Raw genomic sequence first — 17,241 nt, 5'->3', positions numbered from 1 at the left:
CTTGACTGCCAAACTACAACCTCCAAGGACCCCCGGAGCCCCAGGGACCCCCAGGTCCCTGGGGGACCCCCAGATGTAAAAAATGACCAAATGTGCTCACACCTCACACGTCACACTTTTTCCCTGCTTATATCTCCGCACCCGTTGACCCGATCCATGCCATATTTTACACACACACACTCCTTGCCTGCCAAACTACAACCTCCAAGGACCCCCGGAGCCCCAGGGAGACCCCCATATGTAAAAAATGACCAAATGTGCAAAAATGACCAAATGACCACCCCAACGGGGCTGCTCACGGGGAATTCCCGGGGACCACCGACTCCTGGTGCTCCAGAACGGATGCAAAAGTGGTGGCGCCCCCAGTGGAGGACCCCCTGCCACTGCAGCGCACATAAAATGCCGTAACTCGGGCTAGGAGCGTCCGGGAGAGCCGGGGCCGGTACCTATTCGTCCACCAAGGCAACGCGGAGACCCCACCCCTCATTTCTCACATGGCCCTATTCTAGCGCCACCTTCAGGCCGATTTTTAAAACACATTTTTGGACACTGCTTCTACAGTTTTTGCCCTAAAATCACGAATATCACTACACAGCATGTCTACACTCATGTCATCAACATGGATCAGGAAGATTTTGGAAAAACACATTTTTGCCCTATTTGTGGAGATAAGCCACCTACGGTCGCTTATCTCCCGATTAGGGAGTCTTACTGGTATTGTTACTACAGGTGTAAACAGTGTGAGTGTTGTATTGTTTCTACAGGTGTAAACAGTGTGAGTGTTGTATTGTTACTACAGGTGTAAACAGTGTGAGTGTTGTATTGTTTCTACAGGTGTAAACAGTGTGAGTGTTGTATTGTTTCTACAGGTGTAAACAGTGTGAGTGTTGTATTGTTACTACAGGTGTAAACAGTGTGAGTGTTGTATTGTTTCTACAGGTGTAAACAGTGTGAGTGTTGTATTGTTACTATTCTACAGGTGTAAACAGTGTGAGTGTTGTATTGTTACTACAGGTGTAAACAGTGTGAGTGTTGTATTGTTTCTACAGGTGTAAACAGTGTGAGTGTTGTATTGTTACTACAGGTGTAAACAGTGTGAGTGTTGTATTGTTTCTACAGGTGTAAACAGTGTGAGTGTTGTATTGTTACTACAGGTGTAAACAGTGTGAGTGTTGTATTGTTTCTACAGGTGTAAACAGTGTGAGTGTTGTATTGTTACTACAGGTGTAAACAGTGTGAGTGTTGTATTGTTTCTACAGGTGTAAACAGTGTGAGTGTTGTATTGTTTCTACAGGTGTAAACAGTGTGAGTGTTGTATTGTTACTACAGGTGTAAACAGTGTGAGTGTTGTATTGTTACTACAGGTGTAAACAGTGTGAGTGTTGTATTGTTTCTACAGGTGTAAACAGTGTGAGTGTTGTATTGTTACTATTCTACAGGTGTAAACAGTGTGAGTGTTGTATTGTTACTACAGGTGTAAACAGTGTGAGTGTTGTATTGTTACTACAGGTGTAAACAGTGTGAGTGTTGTATTGTTACTACAGGTGTAAACAGTGTGAGTGTTGTATTGTTACTACAGGTGTAAACAGTGTGAGTGTTGTATTGTTACTACAGGTGTAAACGGTGTGAGTGTTGTATTGTTTCTACAGGTGTAAACGGTGTGAGGCCTGCAGGAGGACAAATTGCCAGGACTGTAAGACTTGCAGGGACATGAAGAAGTTCGGTGGACCAGGAAAGCTCAAACAGACCTGTTTGCTGCGCCAGTGTCTCGCTGTGAGTATCTGGACCATCCTGTATGAAAGAAAATAATGCACAACGTGAAGCCATTGGTTTCTACAGACACAAAAGATGTCTGTTTTCACGTCCACCGGGTTTCCACCACTCGTCCCACAGATAGACTAAAGGGCTTTGCACACAGGACAATTGCTTTTTTTTTGTTTGTTTTTTCGGTTGCTCCATTATTAACACTTTGCCGTCCGAAATAGAATGGTTGTTGGTAGATTAGCCGGGAAATTTCTATTATTATATTATGATCTGAACCGCATTCATTTTACCAGACATCCAGCGCTATATCATGTGGTCTTCATCCCCCATTACCATCCCGCGATCCCCCGTTGTTTTACTCACCCCAGTTCCCAGTGAAATTCTCAATCTGCATTGGCTTAGAGTGGGAGATTCGGCTGACGCATCATGTCCCCGTGCGTTTCGTGTGCGCGATCCGTTCACGTAAATGTCCCCTCAAATAATCCACGTGTGACTCAAGAGTAGAACTGAAAAGTATCGCTAGCATAGCCCCCAGCACGGCTGCAGTAGAAGCACTCGTGTACAGACAGTAACCGAATGGGGGAAGGTGCCTTGGAGAAGGAAAGGGCCATGACATCACTTCTGCTTCATGTCAGACCAGCCATGAGCTATCAATGCACGAGTGGTGACTAGGGAAGGTTAGACGATCGCCGATTTTCGGATGAAAATCATTTATTTCGGTAAATACGGGAAAGTACGGGAAAAGACGATTGGCTGCCCCTCCCCCCCTAGGAAGTCCGATATAGTACGGTTTTAATATTAAGGGGCTCCCCGTGGCTTGGAAAGGGTTAAAACGCATTGGATTTGGTGTGCAAGGATGTGCTGAATCCACAATGCGGATCCGAAAAGAATCCGAATGAAGAATCATTGTTTTCTTTAAAAAAATGAAATCGTCCCTTTTTCCTCGCAAAAAAAAATGTGTCTGTGTGCAAAGGGCTAAACACTATAATAAGGCTTTATCATTTTCTTATTTTCCGAAACAAAATTGAGCGCTGGTTTTGTTTTCCGATTACGTCATCAGCATGTTGGGTGACCTTCCGGTTAGGCCCGAAATATTTGGTAATGATGAGAAGCTGTAGGCTAGAAGCTGTAGGCTAGAAGCCAGGGTTTATTTTGCCTACTGCCTAGTAAAAAAAATGTAATTAACAGCTACTCTATATATGGAACTGAATTGCACGCACAGAGAAATAGTTTTCTTGTTTTGCCGACACAAAAATCATTCTCACATAAGTATATGCTTATGTTCCTCCATTACCATATACATTCGTGGCTAAAAGTATTGGCACTAGTGATGCGCGGATAGGCTTTTGAAGTCATCCGAATCCATCCGCGCAAATTCATTATCCGCCCATTATCCAACCGCATTAATTATATCATCCAATTTATAAATCCGCACCATCCTCATCCGCAACTTCAAAAGTATTATTATTATTATTACCCTTATTATTAGGATAATATTATTTTCTGGTAGGCTATTCCCTGTTAGTTTTCTTAGTTGTGCGATCACAGAAATGCATTGATCTAGCCTACGGAATGTCTCCGTTCGTCTTTTTTCCTTTCTTTTTTTTTTTTGAGTCGGTGCTGCGCGTTGATGCAGACAGACATGCAGGCAGACAGACAGAGTCAGACACACGAGAGAGAGAGAGAGAGCGAGGGAGAGAGCGAAAGAGAGAGGAACAAACACAACTTAGTGGGAAGTTTAACTTACCTACTGTACAGTACTTACAATATGGACTATGGAGCTGAGAGAGATTCACTTTTTAGCGCAGCAACCAGAGGTAATGAGTCGCACTCATTACGATGCATGCCGTGATGCCGTTTAAGTGGACACAGCTGTTAAGTTTTATCGTGGACTGCACATTGCCTCATGAAAAATGATGGTTACTTTACAAATTATACAAAATAACACACACTAACGGCCGGACTACACCAAGCCGTTTCGCGCGCGTCAGTGCGTATGCGTGCGTATGCGGGGCGCGCGCGCGTATGTGCATTTTGGATAGATCCAATGTATATCAATTCAGCCGGCTACACCAGGCGTACGGATAGCGCGAACCACGGATACGCATTCCCTAAAAATAGGATCGGTTCTATTTTTTAAGCAGGCGTATGCGTTTTGTACACAGACTATCTGGTCTTCCTCACATATACTCCCTCCTTGGTGTAGCCAGGGGCTTTTCGCACACGCACAGCGCACGCACAGACAGCGCACGCATACGCGCGCGTTTTCTGGTGTAGTCCGACCGTTACACAGACACAAGCATACCTAGATTTCGCTTTTTATTGATAGATAATAGGCCATAATTTATTTCCTGCATTATTTCATCCACGGATATCCGAAATTAATTAATAATTATATTTGATTGATCCAAATCCGACTGCACCGCGGATCACCGCGGTCCACCGCGGCTAAAACCGCTATCCGCGCATCTCTAATTGGCACCCTTGCATTAGTTTAAAAAAAAACACAACAAACAATCATCTAGATCAGGGGTTCCCACACTTTTTGGGTTCAGGGCACCCCTATGAATATTTTTTTCATCCGAGGCATTATATTATATAAACATACATTATATTAAAAAATGTCACTTCCAGTACCTTATATTTATAGCATATTTTAGTGGTTATGTTGCGAGGAAAACATTCTGATAATAGCATTTTCAAAAGATCAATCAATCAAAGCCTGTCTCCTCACAGCAGTTGGATGACCCTTAGCATGGAGTGTTTTCACCATGGACTGAACAGATCTTAGCATGGAGTGTTTTTACCATGGACTGAACAGATCTTAGCATGGAGTGTTTTTACCATGGACTGAACAGATCTTAGCATGGAGTGTTTTTACCATGGACTGATGAACAGATCACTGTGTTGTAGGACATTCACGAATAGTGATTTTTAGTATTCGAATTATTCGACCTCAAAGTATTCGAATTGTCAAATATTCAACAGGACTGGCCAAACTGTCAAATATTACGTAAGCAAGAGGAGAACATTCTGAAAATAGCAGATCTACTTGCTCACAACGCCTCGCAACGTGATGTTGATCTGTGGAACCGAGTCACATTAAATGTAATACCTACAATTGCAAGTGCTTGTCAGGGTGGGGGTCCCCACTTCAAATATGTTTATTTTGGGGGTCACGGCCTAAAAAGGTTTGAGAACCCCTGGTATAGAGCATTAACACATTCATCCACCAGGGGCATTGACAACTCATTCTTATGACTTCCTATCTCGCCAAGCTTTATATATATTTTAAAGAGAAAACAATAAAACTAAGCGTATATTCGACTCCGGTGAACAGCGTCGAGTAGTGACTTTGATATTCAAATATTCTAATATTTGGTGAATGCCCTAGCATGTTGTGTTGTCTCCCTGTCAGCCTGAACTGCCCATGTCTGCGGTCTGTGAGATCTGCAAGGAACCAGAGCAGTCGGACCAGCCTGGAGCCCGGTTGCACCAGGAGCCAGGGGTCCAGCCTGGAGCCCGGTTGCACCAGGAGCCAGGGGTCCAGCCTGGAGCCCGGTTGCACCAGGAGCCAGGGGTCCAGTCCAAGCTGATGGAATGCTCCCGCTGCGCGCAGATTGCACACCCTGGCTGCCTGACGGTGTGTGGGGCGCGCACGCACGCACGCTCACAGGCAGGCACGCACACACACAATTTTCAATTCAATTCAAAGGAGCTTTATTGGCATAAGAAAACATACATTTAATTGCCAAAGCAAGTGTCACAAGTAAAATAAAAGCAGTTGAAAATGGGGAACATATATATGATGTACCCCCATTGTGTAAACAGAGCTATGTCACATTGTGACATTTTATATATATATATATATATATATATATATATATATATATATATATATATATATATATACACACACAGGGTACGCTTTTGGAACAAAAATAGCAGCATTATTTTTTCTCAAAATGGCGTAAAAGCGGACTACACTTTGGCAGGAAACACCAAACTGGAAAAAGTACTACTTGTGCATGCGCTAACTGGGTTGAAACTGTTTCCGGTTTGGTGTTTCCTGCCAAAGTGCAGTCCGTTTTGAATACAAAATGACGTAGGATGTCATCCGGCCTCGACCAGCTCAAACCACCTGTTTAGTAAACCAAGACGAGGTTAGCAAAGTATTGTTCTGTCTCCACCACACATGGAGGAGACGCTGCTACTTGTACCGTAGAGTACCAAGAGACATGCTGTTGTATCATGAAGACATACAGTATGCCATGATTTAGTAAATGTAACTTTACTGCACCTGTACTATTTGTGTCCTTGTATGCATCTTCTTTGTGTGGACATAAATAAATGGTTAAAATGTGTGTGTGTTAGCCAGGGCATTAACGACAAAGTCGACCAGTAGACTTCATTACACAAGCCGACTCCCACCAGAGAAAGTCGAAAGTCGAAGTTGAAAAAAAACCAAAAAACTTTCTATCGTGAAAATAGCAGATCTACATGCTCACAACGCCTTGCATCGCATTGTCACTTTATAAATGTGCAGATACCCTCTATACACTTAAACTTTATGTTGGTTTGTTTACAGTTGAGTGAGAAAACAATGTTTCACATTAAGTCAATCATCTGGGGACCCCCCAAAATAACTGGGGGCCGTGTGTGATGTGATGACGCCATCAAACGATAAAGTCGACTTCAACCCGACTTTTTACTGAGTCGAGTCGACTTGCAAAAATCACAAGTCGTTAATGCCCTTGTGTGTGTGTGTGTGTGTGTGTGTGTGTGTGTGTGTGTGTGTGTGTGTGTGTGTGTGTGTGTGTGTGTGTGTGTGTGTGTGTGTGTGTGTGTGTGTGTGTGTGTGTGTGTGTGTGTGCAGGGTGAAGGTTCCTGGGTTCTGAAGGACTTGCCCAGCTGTTGGGAGTGTCCTCAGTGTGTAGAAGAAGGAACCGCTGACACAGAGGTATGGAAGCACCTTGTGTTCATGGTTCTGACACAGAGGTATGGAAGCACCTTGTGTTCATGGTTCTGACACAGAGGTATGGAAGCACCTTGTGTTTATGGTTCTGACACAGAGGTATGGAAGCACCTTGTGTTCATGGTTCTGACACAGAGGTATGGAAGCACCTTGTGTTCATAGTTCTGACACAGAGGTATGGAAGCACCTTGTGTTCATAGTTCTGACACAGAGGTATGGAAGCACCTTGTGTTCATAGTTCTGACACAGAGGTATGGAAGCACCTTGTGTTCATAGTTCTGACACAGAGGTATGGAAGCACCTTGTGTTCATGGTTCTGGTCCGTTTTGACTAGGGCTGCCAATCTTTGGCTATCCCACGATTCGATTCAGAATCGATTCTTGGGGTAACGATTCACAATTGTTTTCGATTCTTTCAAATTCAAATGATTCGAATTCAGAAACGAATATTTTCCGATTTAAAAATGATTCTCAATTCAAAACCATTCTCTATTCAAAACGATTCTCTATTCAATTCATATATCAGGATCTACTCCAGTCTGCTGGCATGAAAGCAGAGTACATTTACGTAGCTTTAGTAATTGTAAAGGTTTTATCAACTTATTAAGTGTGCCTGCCATGCAATGGCAAAACACTTATTGTAATCCGCCATACTTAAGTCAGTAAGTAAGTCATGTTCTTGCAAATTTCTGCTCGTAATAACTGCCGCACAATTTACGCCACCGCCACAATATATACATCAAAACGTGCGGCTCGGCCGGGAATGGTGTGCTATTACTTTTCTAAGAGAAAAGTTGTATCGTTTAATTGATATTAATTTATTAGTGAATTAATTTTACCCATTGACTTATAATGGGAATCGCAAAAACTCACATTCAATATTGTTTTTCTCGCAAACCATAGGGGCTACAGTTTCAAAACTTGGAGAGGAGATTTATAATGATATCAAGGATTAAATAAAAAATAATTTCGTCAGTTGGCCTCATGGTGGCGCTATAACAGTCCACTTTACCTTTCGGCCTGTAACTCTTGAACCGTGGGTCGGAAAATTAAAATTCCTTTTTCCCTGGATTCCTTGGGTCATGACGCATCTCCTCATATAGACCACGCCCATTTGCGTCAGGATAGATTCTCCGCCATTTTGAATTTTCTTCAAAACACACTTTTTGCTCCTTTTCCTACATATTTTTTCCAAATGTCACAAAAATCGATACACACAATCTATGGACTCATGCGATAAACATATTTAAACGATATTTTGATAGTCCATACCGTTCTTCCGTAACAGGGTTCCAAAGTTAGCGGGAGGAGCCCGTTTTGTAAGAAGTAGCCATAAATCACAAACGAAACATCCAGTCAACACCAAATTTTAACCACAAGTGGGGGGCGCTATACTGAACATATACCCAAAAGCATTTCCACTTCGACCCATAGGGGGCACCACAAACGCGCAAAACGTAACCGTTTCATGCCAAAACGTGTTTTTCAGGGGGAACGACCCTCTCAAAACGAAACACTAACACCAACCGCTACACAAGGTTGCACAGACTTAGCGAGCTGCAGGCACACTTAAAATTTCTTAGAAATTTTCTTTTCTAGTTGCAATAATGTAAACAATCAAAGGTAAATCCAAGACAACACGTCTGATTTACTCATGCTTGCACAAAAATCATAATAAAAAATAATAAAATTAAATCATAAAAATCATAATATCTAATAAATAATATCTAATAAAATAAAAGATTTTTGGAAAATGATAATCGATTCTGAATCTTGAACCATGTTAGAAACACGATTCGAATTCGAATCGATTTTTTTCCTGCACCCCTAGTTATGACCAAAAACACAATCTGTGAAAACAATGGGAGTTAAATGGACTTTTGTGAATCTCATGACACTGAAGGCCTTTGCACACAGACGCGTTTTTATTTTTTTTTATTTCGCACGGAAAAAAACAGACAATTTCATTTTTTAAAAGAAAACAATGATTCTCTGTGACCTCATGCACACCGGCTCCGAATTTGCCATGCGGCAGGTGGCTGCGGCCGTGCGTTTTTTTCCCCGATCGAACCCATTTCGATTTGTGCGTCTTGTTGAATGCGGTAAAAACTCATTGACTTCTTTTTTGACTCCTCTTGGGATCCGCAGTGTGGATTCCACACAGCCTTGCACACCAAATCCAATGAGTTTTAATCACGCAGCAAACAGAAAGAAACGCAACGGTCCTGTGTGCAAAGGGCTTGAGCTAGAGTCTAGCTCAATGTTGTTCTGCTACAGAACAGAGAGGTTTGGGGATGACATCATTTGATCCACTCACGGGTCGGTAGAGCGCCATCTAGGGTTAACCTTAATCAGTTAAAAGCATATGAAACTGAACTAGAGTGCACACTGTCCAGACGACAACTTGCACCATGTATGGCCTACTGTTATTGCAACCGTCAGGTCGCAGTTACTATCAAAACCTCCACCGGCTGTCAGTCTGTCTCTCTGTCAGTCACATCACACGTCACACTTTTCCCCTGCTCATATCTCCGCCACCGATCCATGCCAAACTTTGCACACACACTCCTTGGCTGCCAAACCACAACCTCCCTCATTTCTCACTCGTCTAGCGCCACCATGAGGCCGATTCTTGCAAAACACATTTTTGGACACTGCTCCTACAGATTTTGCCCTAAAATCACGCCAAGCGGCACACAGTATGTCTAGAGTCATGTCATCAACGGGTCCATGCTCAAGCTCCCTCAGCCTTATGTTCCCTCAGCCTTATGTTCCCTCAGCCCTATGTTCCCTCAGCCTTATGTTCCCTCAGCCCTATGTTCCCTCAGCCCTATGTTCCCTCACCTCTTCCCAAAATAGGACCCTATGTTCCCTCAGCCCTATGTTCCCTCATCCCAAAATAGGACCCTATGTTCCCTCAGCCCTATGTTCCCTCATCCCAAAAATCTCAGTCGCCCATGGCATTGTTTCCGACGTCTCATTGTTCTGACGCCCCATTCGTCCGATGCTGGTGAATGCTAACCTGCCGACGCTGTTGAATGCTAACTTGGTGAATACTAACCTGGGGAATGCTGACCTGCCAACGCTGGTGAATGCTAACCCGTGAATGCTGACCTGCTGACACTGGTGAATGCTAACCTTTTGAATGCTGGCAAATGCTAACCTTGTGAATGCTGACCTGCTGACACTGGTGAATGCTAACCTTTTGAATGCTGGCGAATGCTAACCTTGTGAATGCTGACCTGCTGACACTGGTGAATGCTAACCTTTTGAATGCTGGCGAATGCTAACCTTGTGAATGCTGACCTGCTGACACTGGTGAATGCTAACCTTTTGAATGCTGGCGAATGCTAACCCGTGAATGCTGACCTGCTGACACTGGTGAATGCTAACCTGGTTAATTGCGACCGTAGGTCGCATTTACTTACACTCCCCGGCCTCCCTCCATCCGTCTGTCTGTCCCTCCGTCAGGTCACTCGTCACACGTCACACTTTCCCCCTACTCATATCTCCGCCACCGTTGCCCTGAACCATGCCAAAATGTCCACACAAACTCCTTGCCTGCCAAACTACAACCTCCAAGGACCCCCGGAGCTCCAGGGAACCCCAGGTTCCTGGGGGACCCCCAGGTGTAAAAAATGACCAAATGTGCAAAAATGACCAAATGACCACCCCAACAGGGCTGCTCAAGGGGAATTCCCGGGGACCACCGACTCCTGGTGCTCCAGAACGGATGCAAAAGTGGTGGCCCCCCCAGTGGAGGACCCCCGCCACTGCAGCGCACATGAAATGCCGTAACTCGGGCTAGGAGCGGCCGAGAGAGCCGGGGCCGGTACCTATTCGTCTGCCTCGACAGCGCAGAGACCCCACCCCTCATTTCTCACATGGCCCTCTTCTAGCGCCACCATGAGGCCGATTCTTGCAATACACATTTTTCGACAGCTCCTACAATTCTTGCCCTAAAATCACGCAAATCGGTACACAGTATGTCTACACTCATGTCATCAACATGGATCTGTCCCATATAGCGCCTCCATCAGGCCAATTTTTTTTAAATACATTTTTGGACACTGCTCCTGACTGTCTCTTATCTCCCGACTAGGGAGTCTTACTGGTATAAGATTAAAAAAAACATGATTTGACTGGAGCAGGTCTTTAATATTATTACCAGAAAAACATAAAGAAATAGCCCTGAACATGCAGTCCTTGCAAATATAAATAAAATTGAGAAGCTCTGGTACTAGTTGGACTCCTAATATGCCATAGTGTTGTAGAAAATAAGTGAAGTGACATACATATTCTGAAGAAAACCGAGAGACTTGGGTATTTAGTAATTGTGTCTTATGATCAAAATAAGAACATTTTAATGTTAAAAAAAAGAAAGAAAAATGCCACGGACATGTTGAATATTTATTGTCAAAATGAAATATATTTTTTACCAGGGATATACAATATAAGTGGACAATATTTTTATTAGAAAAAAAGAAGAAAGAAATGACCCAACAAGTCTGTAAATCGGCTCTCATTGTCCTTGCAATAAAATAAAATAAAAAATGAGAACCATAGTGTTGTAGTAAATAAGTGACTTACATATTCTGAAGAAAACCCAGAGACTTGGCATCCAGTAATGGTATGTAAAAAAAGAGTATTAAAAAATATATAATAATAATGCCACGGACAAGGACAAGTCTTCGCCACAGGGGTCATCGCCCTGTTGGCTCATCGTGGACTTTTTTTCTAAATTATATTTTTGGGCAAAATGAGTGGACATTAATAATACCGGAAAATAAAAATAAAGAGATAGCCCTGAATGACAATAACATGTATGTAACTCTGAAAGAGTACAAATAGAACCAAATTGCAAATAAAACATTTGAGAGTGGACTCATAATGAGCCATAGTGTTGTAAATCAGTGTCATACTTATTCTAAAGAAAACCTGTAGACTTTAGAACCTTAGAACATTTTAATGGTATTTTTTTAAATAAAATAAAAATGCCACAGACAAGGACATGTCTTTGCCACAGGCGTCTTCACCATGTTGGCTAGTGGTGGATAGTTTTGTCAAAATTATACAGGCCTATATTTTTGCCAGGGATATACAAAATAAGTGGACAATCTTTTAACCAGAAAAAAAGAAGAAAGAAATATCCCTGAATGACCCAAACAGGTCTGTAAATCCTTACCTCTCATTGTTAGGCGGTTCTTGCAAATAAAATAAAAAATGAGAACCATAGTGTAAATAAGTGACTTACATATTCTGAAGAAGAAAGAAGAAAACCCGGAGACTTGGCATTCAGTAATGGTATATAAAAAAAGATTATAACAAAATAAATGCCACAGACAAGGCCAAGTCTTCACCACAGGGGTCATCGCCCTGTTGGTTCATGGTGGATTTTTTTTGTGGAACAATACCGGAAAAAAATAAAGAGATAGCCCTAAATGACAATAACATAGAACCAAATTGCAAATAAAACATTTGAGAGTGGACTCATAATGAGCCATAGTGTTGTTGTATCAGTGTCATACTTATTCTGAAACCTGGAGACTGGAAGTTCAGTAATTGGCTATTACTGATTACAATTATTGAATATTATCAAAATAATGGTGTGTAAAACAAAAATTTGCCACGGACAAGGCCAAGTCTCTGGCATGGACACTGAACACTGCTCTAACGGAATTCACGAATGCAGTTAGATACTGCTCTCCAGAAGGAATCAATGTCTCTGTCTCCATTATTATATTGATCCTTCAGTCTCAGAAGGCGACTCTCTAGCCGCCTCCACTTCCTTCGCCTTGGTGGAGCTGCCTCACCTCTCTCTGCCATCATCATCCTTTCTTCTGTCAGTGTCTGGCGATCTTTTAAATGCCGGATGAATAGCCACAGTGAAGGATGGCGTACAAGCACTGTGTCGTTCATGATGCGGTGGTAAGCTAAAAAATATATATATATCAAATGAAAAATAGAAATTACCCCCACAGTAGCACTAGCCTATATATAGCACTAATATATATATATATATATATATATATATATATATATATATATATATATATGGCTAAATTCAAATGTTAAGACGGAATTCATTTGCAAGTATGACCTGTGTCATAGCAACCACACACCACATTTGTATGGTTGAATTGTATGTCATTAATTAATAATACATTACTTAAGCAATATTACACGAGAGGGTGTGCATTATCACAGTTATTTGGCCCGACAGCATTGCTGCAGTAACGAGCCAAAGGCGAGTTCCGTAGGCAGGGCAGTCACTGAACCTGAGAGCCTGTTTTCCATTGAGAGCCTGACTACCTGTTTTATAATAAGCATTAGTAAATACAGTTATAAACATTTCATTTATAAACTTGCATTAGAAGATACTTAAATCATCATGAAATCATCATTTATAAAGCATTACTTGTGCATTACTAAACATTAGTAAACACAGTTAAGCATTTTACTACCGATTGATAACATAATTCTAATGTGCTAAATGGTTGTAGTCTAATACTTTGTAAATTGTTTCATAAGCCTTTGTGTGAAAGGTGGGCATCACTTCCTGTCCTCTTAACTGTTTCATATGATTGGTTGTTGTGCTGCTGTGGCACCTGAATCATCTCTGAATGGTGATTATTTGGTGCTTTGTTAAGTGATTTAAATTAACTGTGTGGACGAAGTGAAGCACACATTAACAACCCCCTTGTGGATAAATAAGTATTGTATCAATGTACAAAATAAAAACTACTGTAGCCTATAACCTTGTTTACTAATGCTTAGTAAAGTATGAATCATTTTACTAATGATGAATTAAGTATTTTAATGATGCTAATGCTTCACAGTGGATAGTTATTAACAATTAACAACACTCACATTCAACGTGATTGTTTGTTCTTTGGTCCATATTCCTCTCGAACACGTTCCACATCGCAGGTGGAAAGAAGCAGCCTGGTCTGAGGTAAGTGTCCCTCACATAAGTGAAGAACTCATCCAGCGCGGGGAAGCGGTTAGCCACCTGTCTTGTGTGCCTGCCATCACGAAGTTGGTTGAAATGCAACTGCACGAGAGGTAAAGGCAGAAAACCCAGGGCCATGACCTTTCTAATTATCTCTGCCAGGTCCTGGTCCTGGCGATAGGGAACCGCCAATCCGAGTCGTTGGACCCTTCTCCAAAGCGACTGGTCAAAGTGAAAGTAGCAGCCGTTGACTGTGGCTTGAGGGAATTCGGTTTCCAGGGCCGTCTTCATTCCTTGTTCAAAGTCAATCACAATGACCTGGGGGCGCCAGTTGTGATGGCTAAGATGCAGTATGGCCCTTTTAATTGCTTGTAAGGCATTTCTATAATGGCCAATTGTGCGCCGTTCCATCAGGACATGGACAAGTGGGAGTACAAATCCATTGGAGCTTCCAAGGATAGTGAAGACCTGATAATAAGGCCTAGGGCAGCTCCTGAAGGTACCATCCATATAAATGGTTCGGCACTGTCGAAGCTTTAGGAGGTTCTCATCAGTTGCAAATACATTTATGCCCCATTGATCGTCCGAATGTAAAAGAAACCGTTCCTGGGCCCATGTTTGGGCCCATGGCCCCTCGATGACTACTTCGTCTGCAGTTTGTGGAATAGGTGGCATTTGCTCCAACCTAGCTCTCTGCATGGAGGTTCTGACAGCATCAAAGCGTGGAATGTCAGCTCTTTCACCTCGCTGGGCCTGCCGACGCGCTCTCACAAATGCTGCATCATAAACCCGTCGAACTGGCACGGTTGGGTCCTGTCTTACTTCTCCCAAAAGGTCCTGGCGGAATTGTGCTCGGTTGACCATTGGCGCGTCCGGGGGATGTCCATGGTCATTGGAGTCTAGAATTTGAATATTTGGATTTGCACTATCCACGTCAAACAGGTTTGTGATCAATCTTGACCTACAATCTCTTCGCCAGCACCGCCACTGGATATTACCACCTCTCATTTGGTGCCGTTGGTACCTGAAGTCCTGATAAACCAAAATCCTTCCTCCACGTTCTCCAACAATAATCCTTGCTTGCATAGCAGCCATGTTGTGGTTTCTGAAAATAGGAAAAAAGCAGTAGCACTTTATAATAACTAATAAGCAATAGTTAAGCATTATTAGTAAATACTTAATTCATAATTATTTGATCATTAGGAAGGCAGTATTTAAATATTACTAAGCATTAGCAAACAGTTATACATGATTCAACTATAAACTATTAAGCATTAGTTTAATAGTTTAACAGTTTTTGTTTAATAGTGTCTAGTTAAAATGTTAATAACTGTTTACTAATTATCTGTAATGTATGGATACTGCTTCAATAATGATGAATTCATGATGAATTATTTAAATACAGTAGCATAAATGTTATAAAACCACAATAACACACACACACACACACACACACACACACACACACACACACACACACACACACACACACACACACACACACACACACACACACACACACACAGTGGTGTAAAGTATCTAAGTACATTTACTAAGTACATCTACTCCACTACATTTCGAATCAAAAAATGTTGTACTTTCACTCCACTACAATTATTTGAAAACTTTAGTTACTAGTTACTTTACAGATCTAAATTACAATATTATAAAACATACCACTTAAGCCTGATTTTATATGGTGGTCATTTGAAAATAGCCGATCTGCAAGCTCACAACGCATCTTGTAGATCTGCTATTTTCAAACATTTAGTACTTTTACTTTTGGTAATTTAAGTACTTATTGATGCCAATACTTTCATACTTTTACTCTCACACACACACACACACACACACACACACACACACACACACACACACACACACACACACACACACACACACACACACACATATATATATATATATATATATAACTGCACAATGCATGTAGTGTATAGAAAACATAGCTGTTATTTTTTTACTTTACTTTACCTGGTTGAGTGTAACTCTTGGTCAAAATGCAGTGAGACTTGATGTCCTCTTCAGTAACAATTCACTCTTGACTTCACTCTTCGATGTCAGCCAGCATATTACCTTCTAAATGTGACATGGCTTTATAAACCACACAGGCCCTGATTGGCTTGCATTAGTAACATTATCCTGATTGGTCAAAATTAATTGATTTGACCTGGTCAGCTAAGAAACATTAAATTATAGTTATAGTTTCTCTCATCACTTGAAATTAAAACAGCTGTGAAACTGATTGATGTTAATGCTACCTATATATCTACCTGTAACAGCAGCTGGGAATAATTGCTGATCTTCAATTGATTCCTGGTCAGCTTGACATCTTTTGAAATCATATCTTTAACACTTGCATGACTAACAGGCCATTTTGACCAGTTTTTTAGATTTAGAAATGGAATTAGAATGCTCAGGAAACACTCAAAACATTTTATTTCATATTTACAAAACGTCTCAAATGGTAGAAAAAAAAACTTTGCTTGTATGATAAGGAAAAATCATGAAAGGGAAATTTCTCAGAGTTTCCTGAGCAAACCCAAATCACCTCAAAATCTCATGCGAGTGTTAAAGCAGTGGTTCTCAACGTGTGGTCTGGGGACCCCCAGGGGTCCTTTAGGAGGTTCCAGGGGGTACACAGGAAAACGAAGATCAATTTTACCACTATTTTGAAAAATAGCCGATCTACAAGCTCACAATGCGTTACCATTACAGCCCATTTTGAGCTTGTAGATTGGATATTTTTGAAACATTTTGATAAATCTTGATAAATCTTCCCAAGCAGAAAATATTTTCAGGTGGGGGTCTGCAGAATCGTGGCGTGGGGCATCTTCTAAGACACATTTATTTACTGAAATTACATCTCATCTACATTGAGTACACACAACCATAAACCTTGTTTTATTTTGCGTAGTGTTTTGTGGTGCTATTTGCATTTGTTTAGAAGTTACACAGCTGTTTGTGACTTACACAAATGAATCAGTTCTTCATTAGCCTATGACCAACTCACTCAAAGTTATCCATGAATCCATCTGTATCTTTTTGAGATGTCTTAAATGTACTTTTTGCGATGCCATGACATGCCCTTTGCCATGCCTCCTACTGTATGTCAAAAACACATGACTTTATATTGTTAAAAATATGTTTTAACAGACAGGCAGACAGACATCAGGTTTATTTTTGCGTCCGTAGGTTGCAGTTTAGTATGAGGGGTCCGTCACATCTTGTCAGTACGTATATGTCTGTATGTCTCTGTAATGCTTTGTTTGATCATTTATTGTTGACACAATAACTGAACCCTTTTATGCCCATATGGAAATCCCTGATGTCATCAATATTAAGCCCATATCCGTGAATGCCAACATGTCAGTCTAACCTATAGACTAAACATGTCGGTAACACTTTACTATAAGGTACAAAGTAATACACTTAGTTAATGCTTAACTAACACTTTATTCCTGATTAACTAATACATCAGGTAATCATGAATTCATCATGAAAAATCATCAAGTAATGTTGGAATAGCTATT

The 17,241-nt window shown here is 41.4% G+C and overlaps 1 protein-coding gene across 1 annotated transcript in view; it reads left to right on the top strand.

The window, feature by feature from the left end:
• LOC308296731 (uncharacterized protein) overlaps positions 1 to 17,241 on the top strand; it is a gene marked incomplete at both ends in the record, with an annotated part of 40,361 nt that overhangs the window by 9,623 nt on the left and 13,497 nt on the right. The window contains 3 exons of the mRNA XM_080740058.1: positions 1,650 to 1,773; positions 5,183 to 5,407; positions 6,641 to 6,724. Of these exons, the coding sequence (XP_080596184.1) occupies positions 1,650 to 1,773; positions 5,183 to 5,407; positions 6,641 to 6,724 (433 nt within the window). The remainder of the gene's footprint in view (positions 1 to 1,649; positions 1,774 to 5,182; positions 5,408 to 6,640; positions 6,725 to 17,241) is intronic.

Source organism: Nannobrachium achirus (assembly GCF_963921795.1).
Source record: "Nannobrachium achirus genome assembly, chromosome: 13".
In the NCBI taxonomy this organism is placed as follows: domain Eukaryota; kingdom Metazoa; phylum Chordata; class Actinopteri; order Myctophiformes; family Myctophidae; genus Nannobrachium; species Nannobrachium achirus.
The sequence above is the reverse complement of the archived record's forward strand: the minus strand, read 5'-3'. Positions and strand labels throughout refer to the sequence as shown.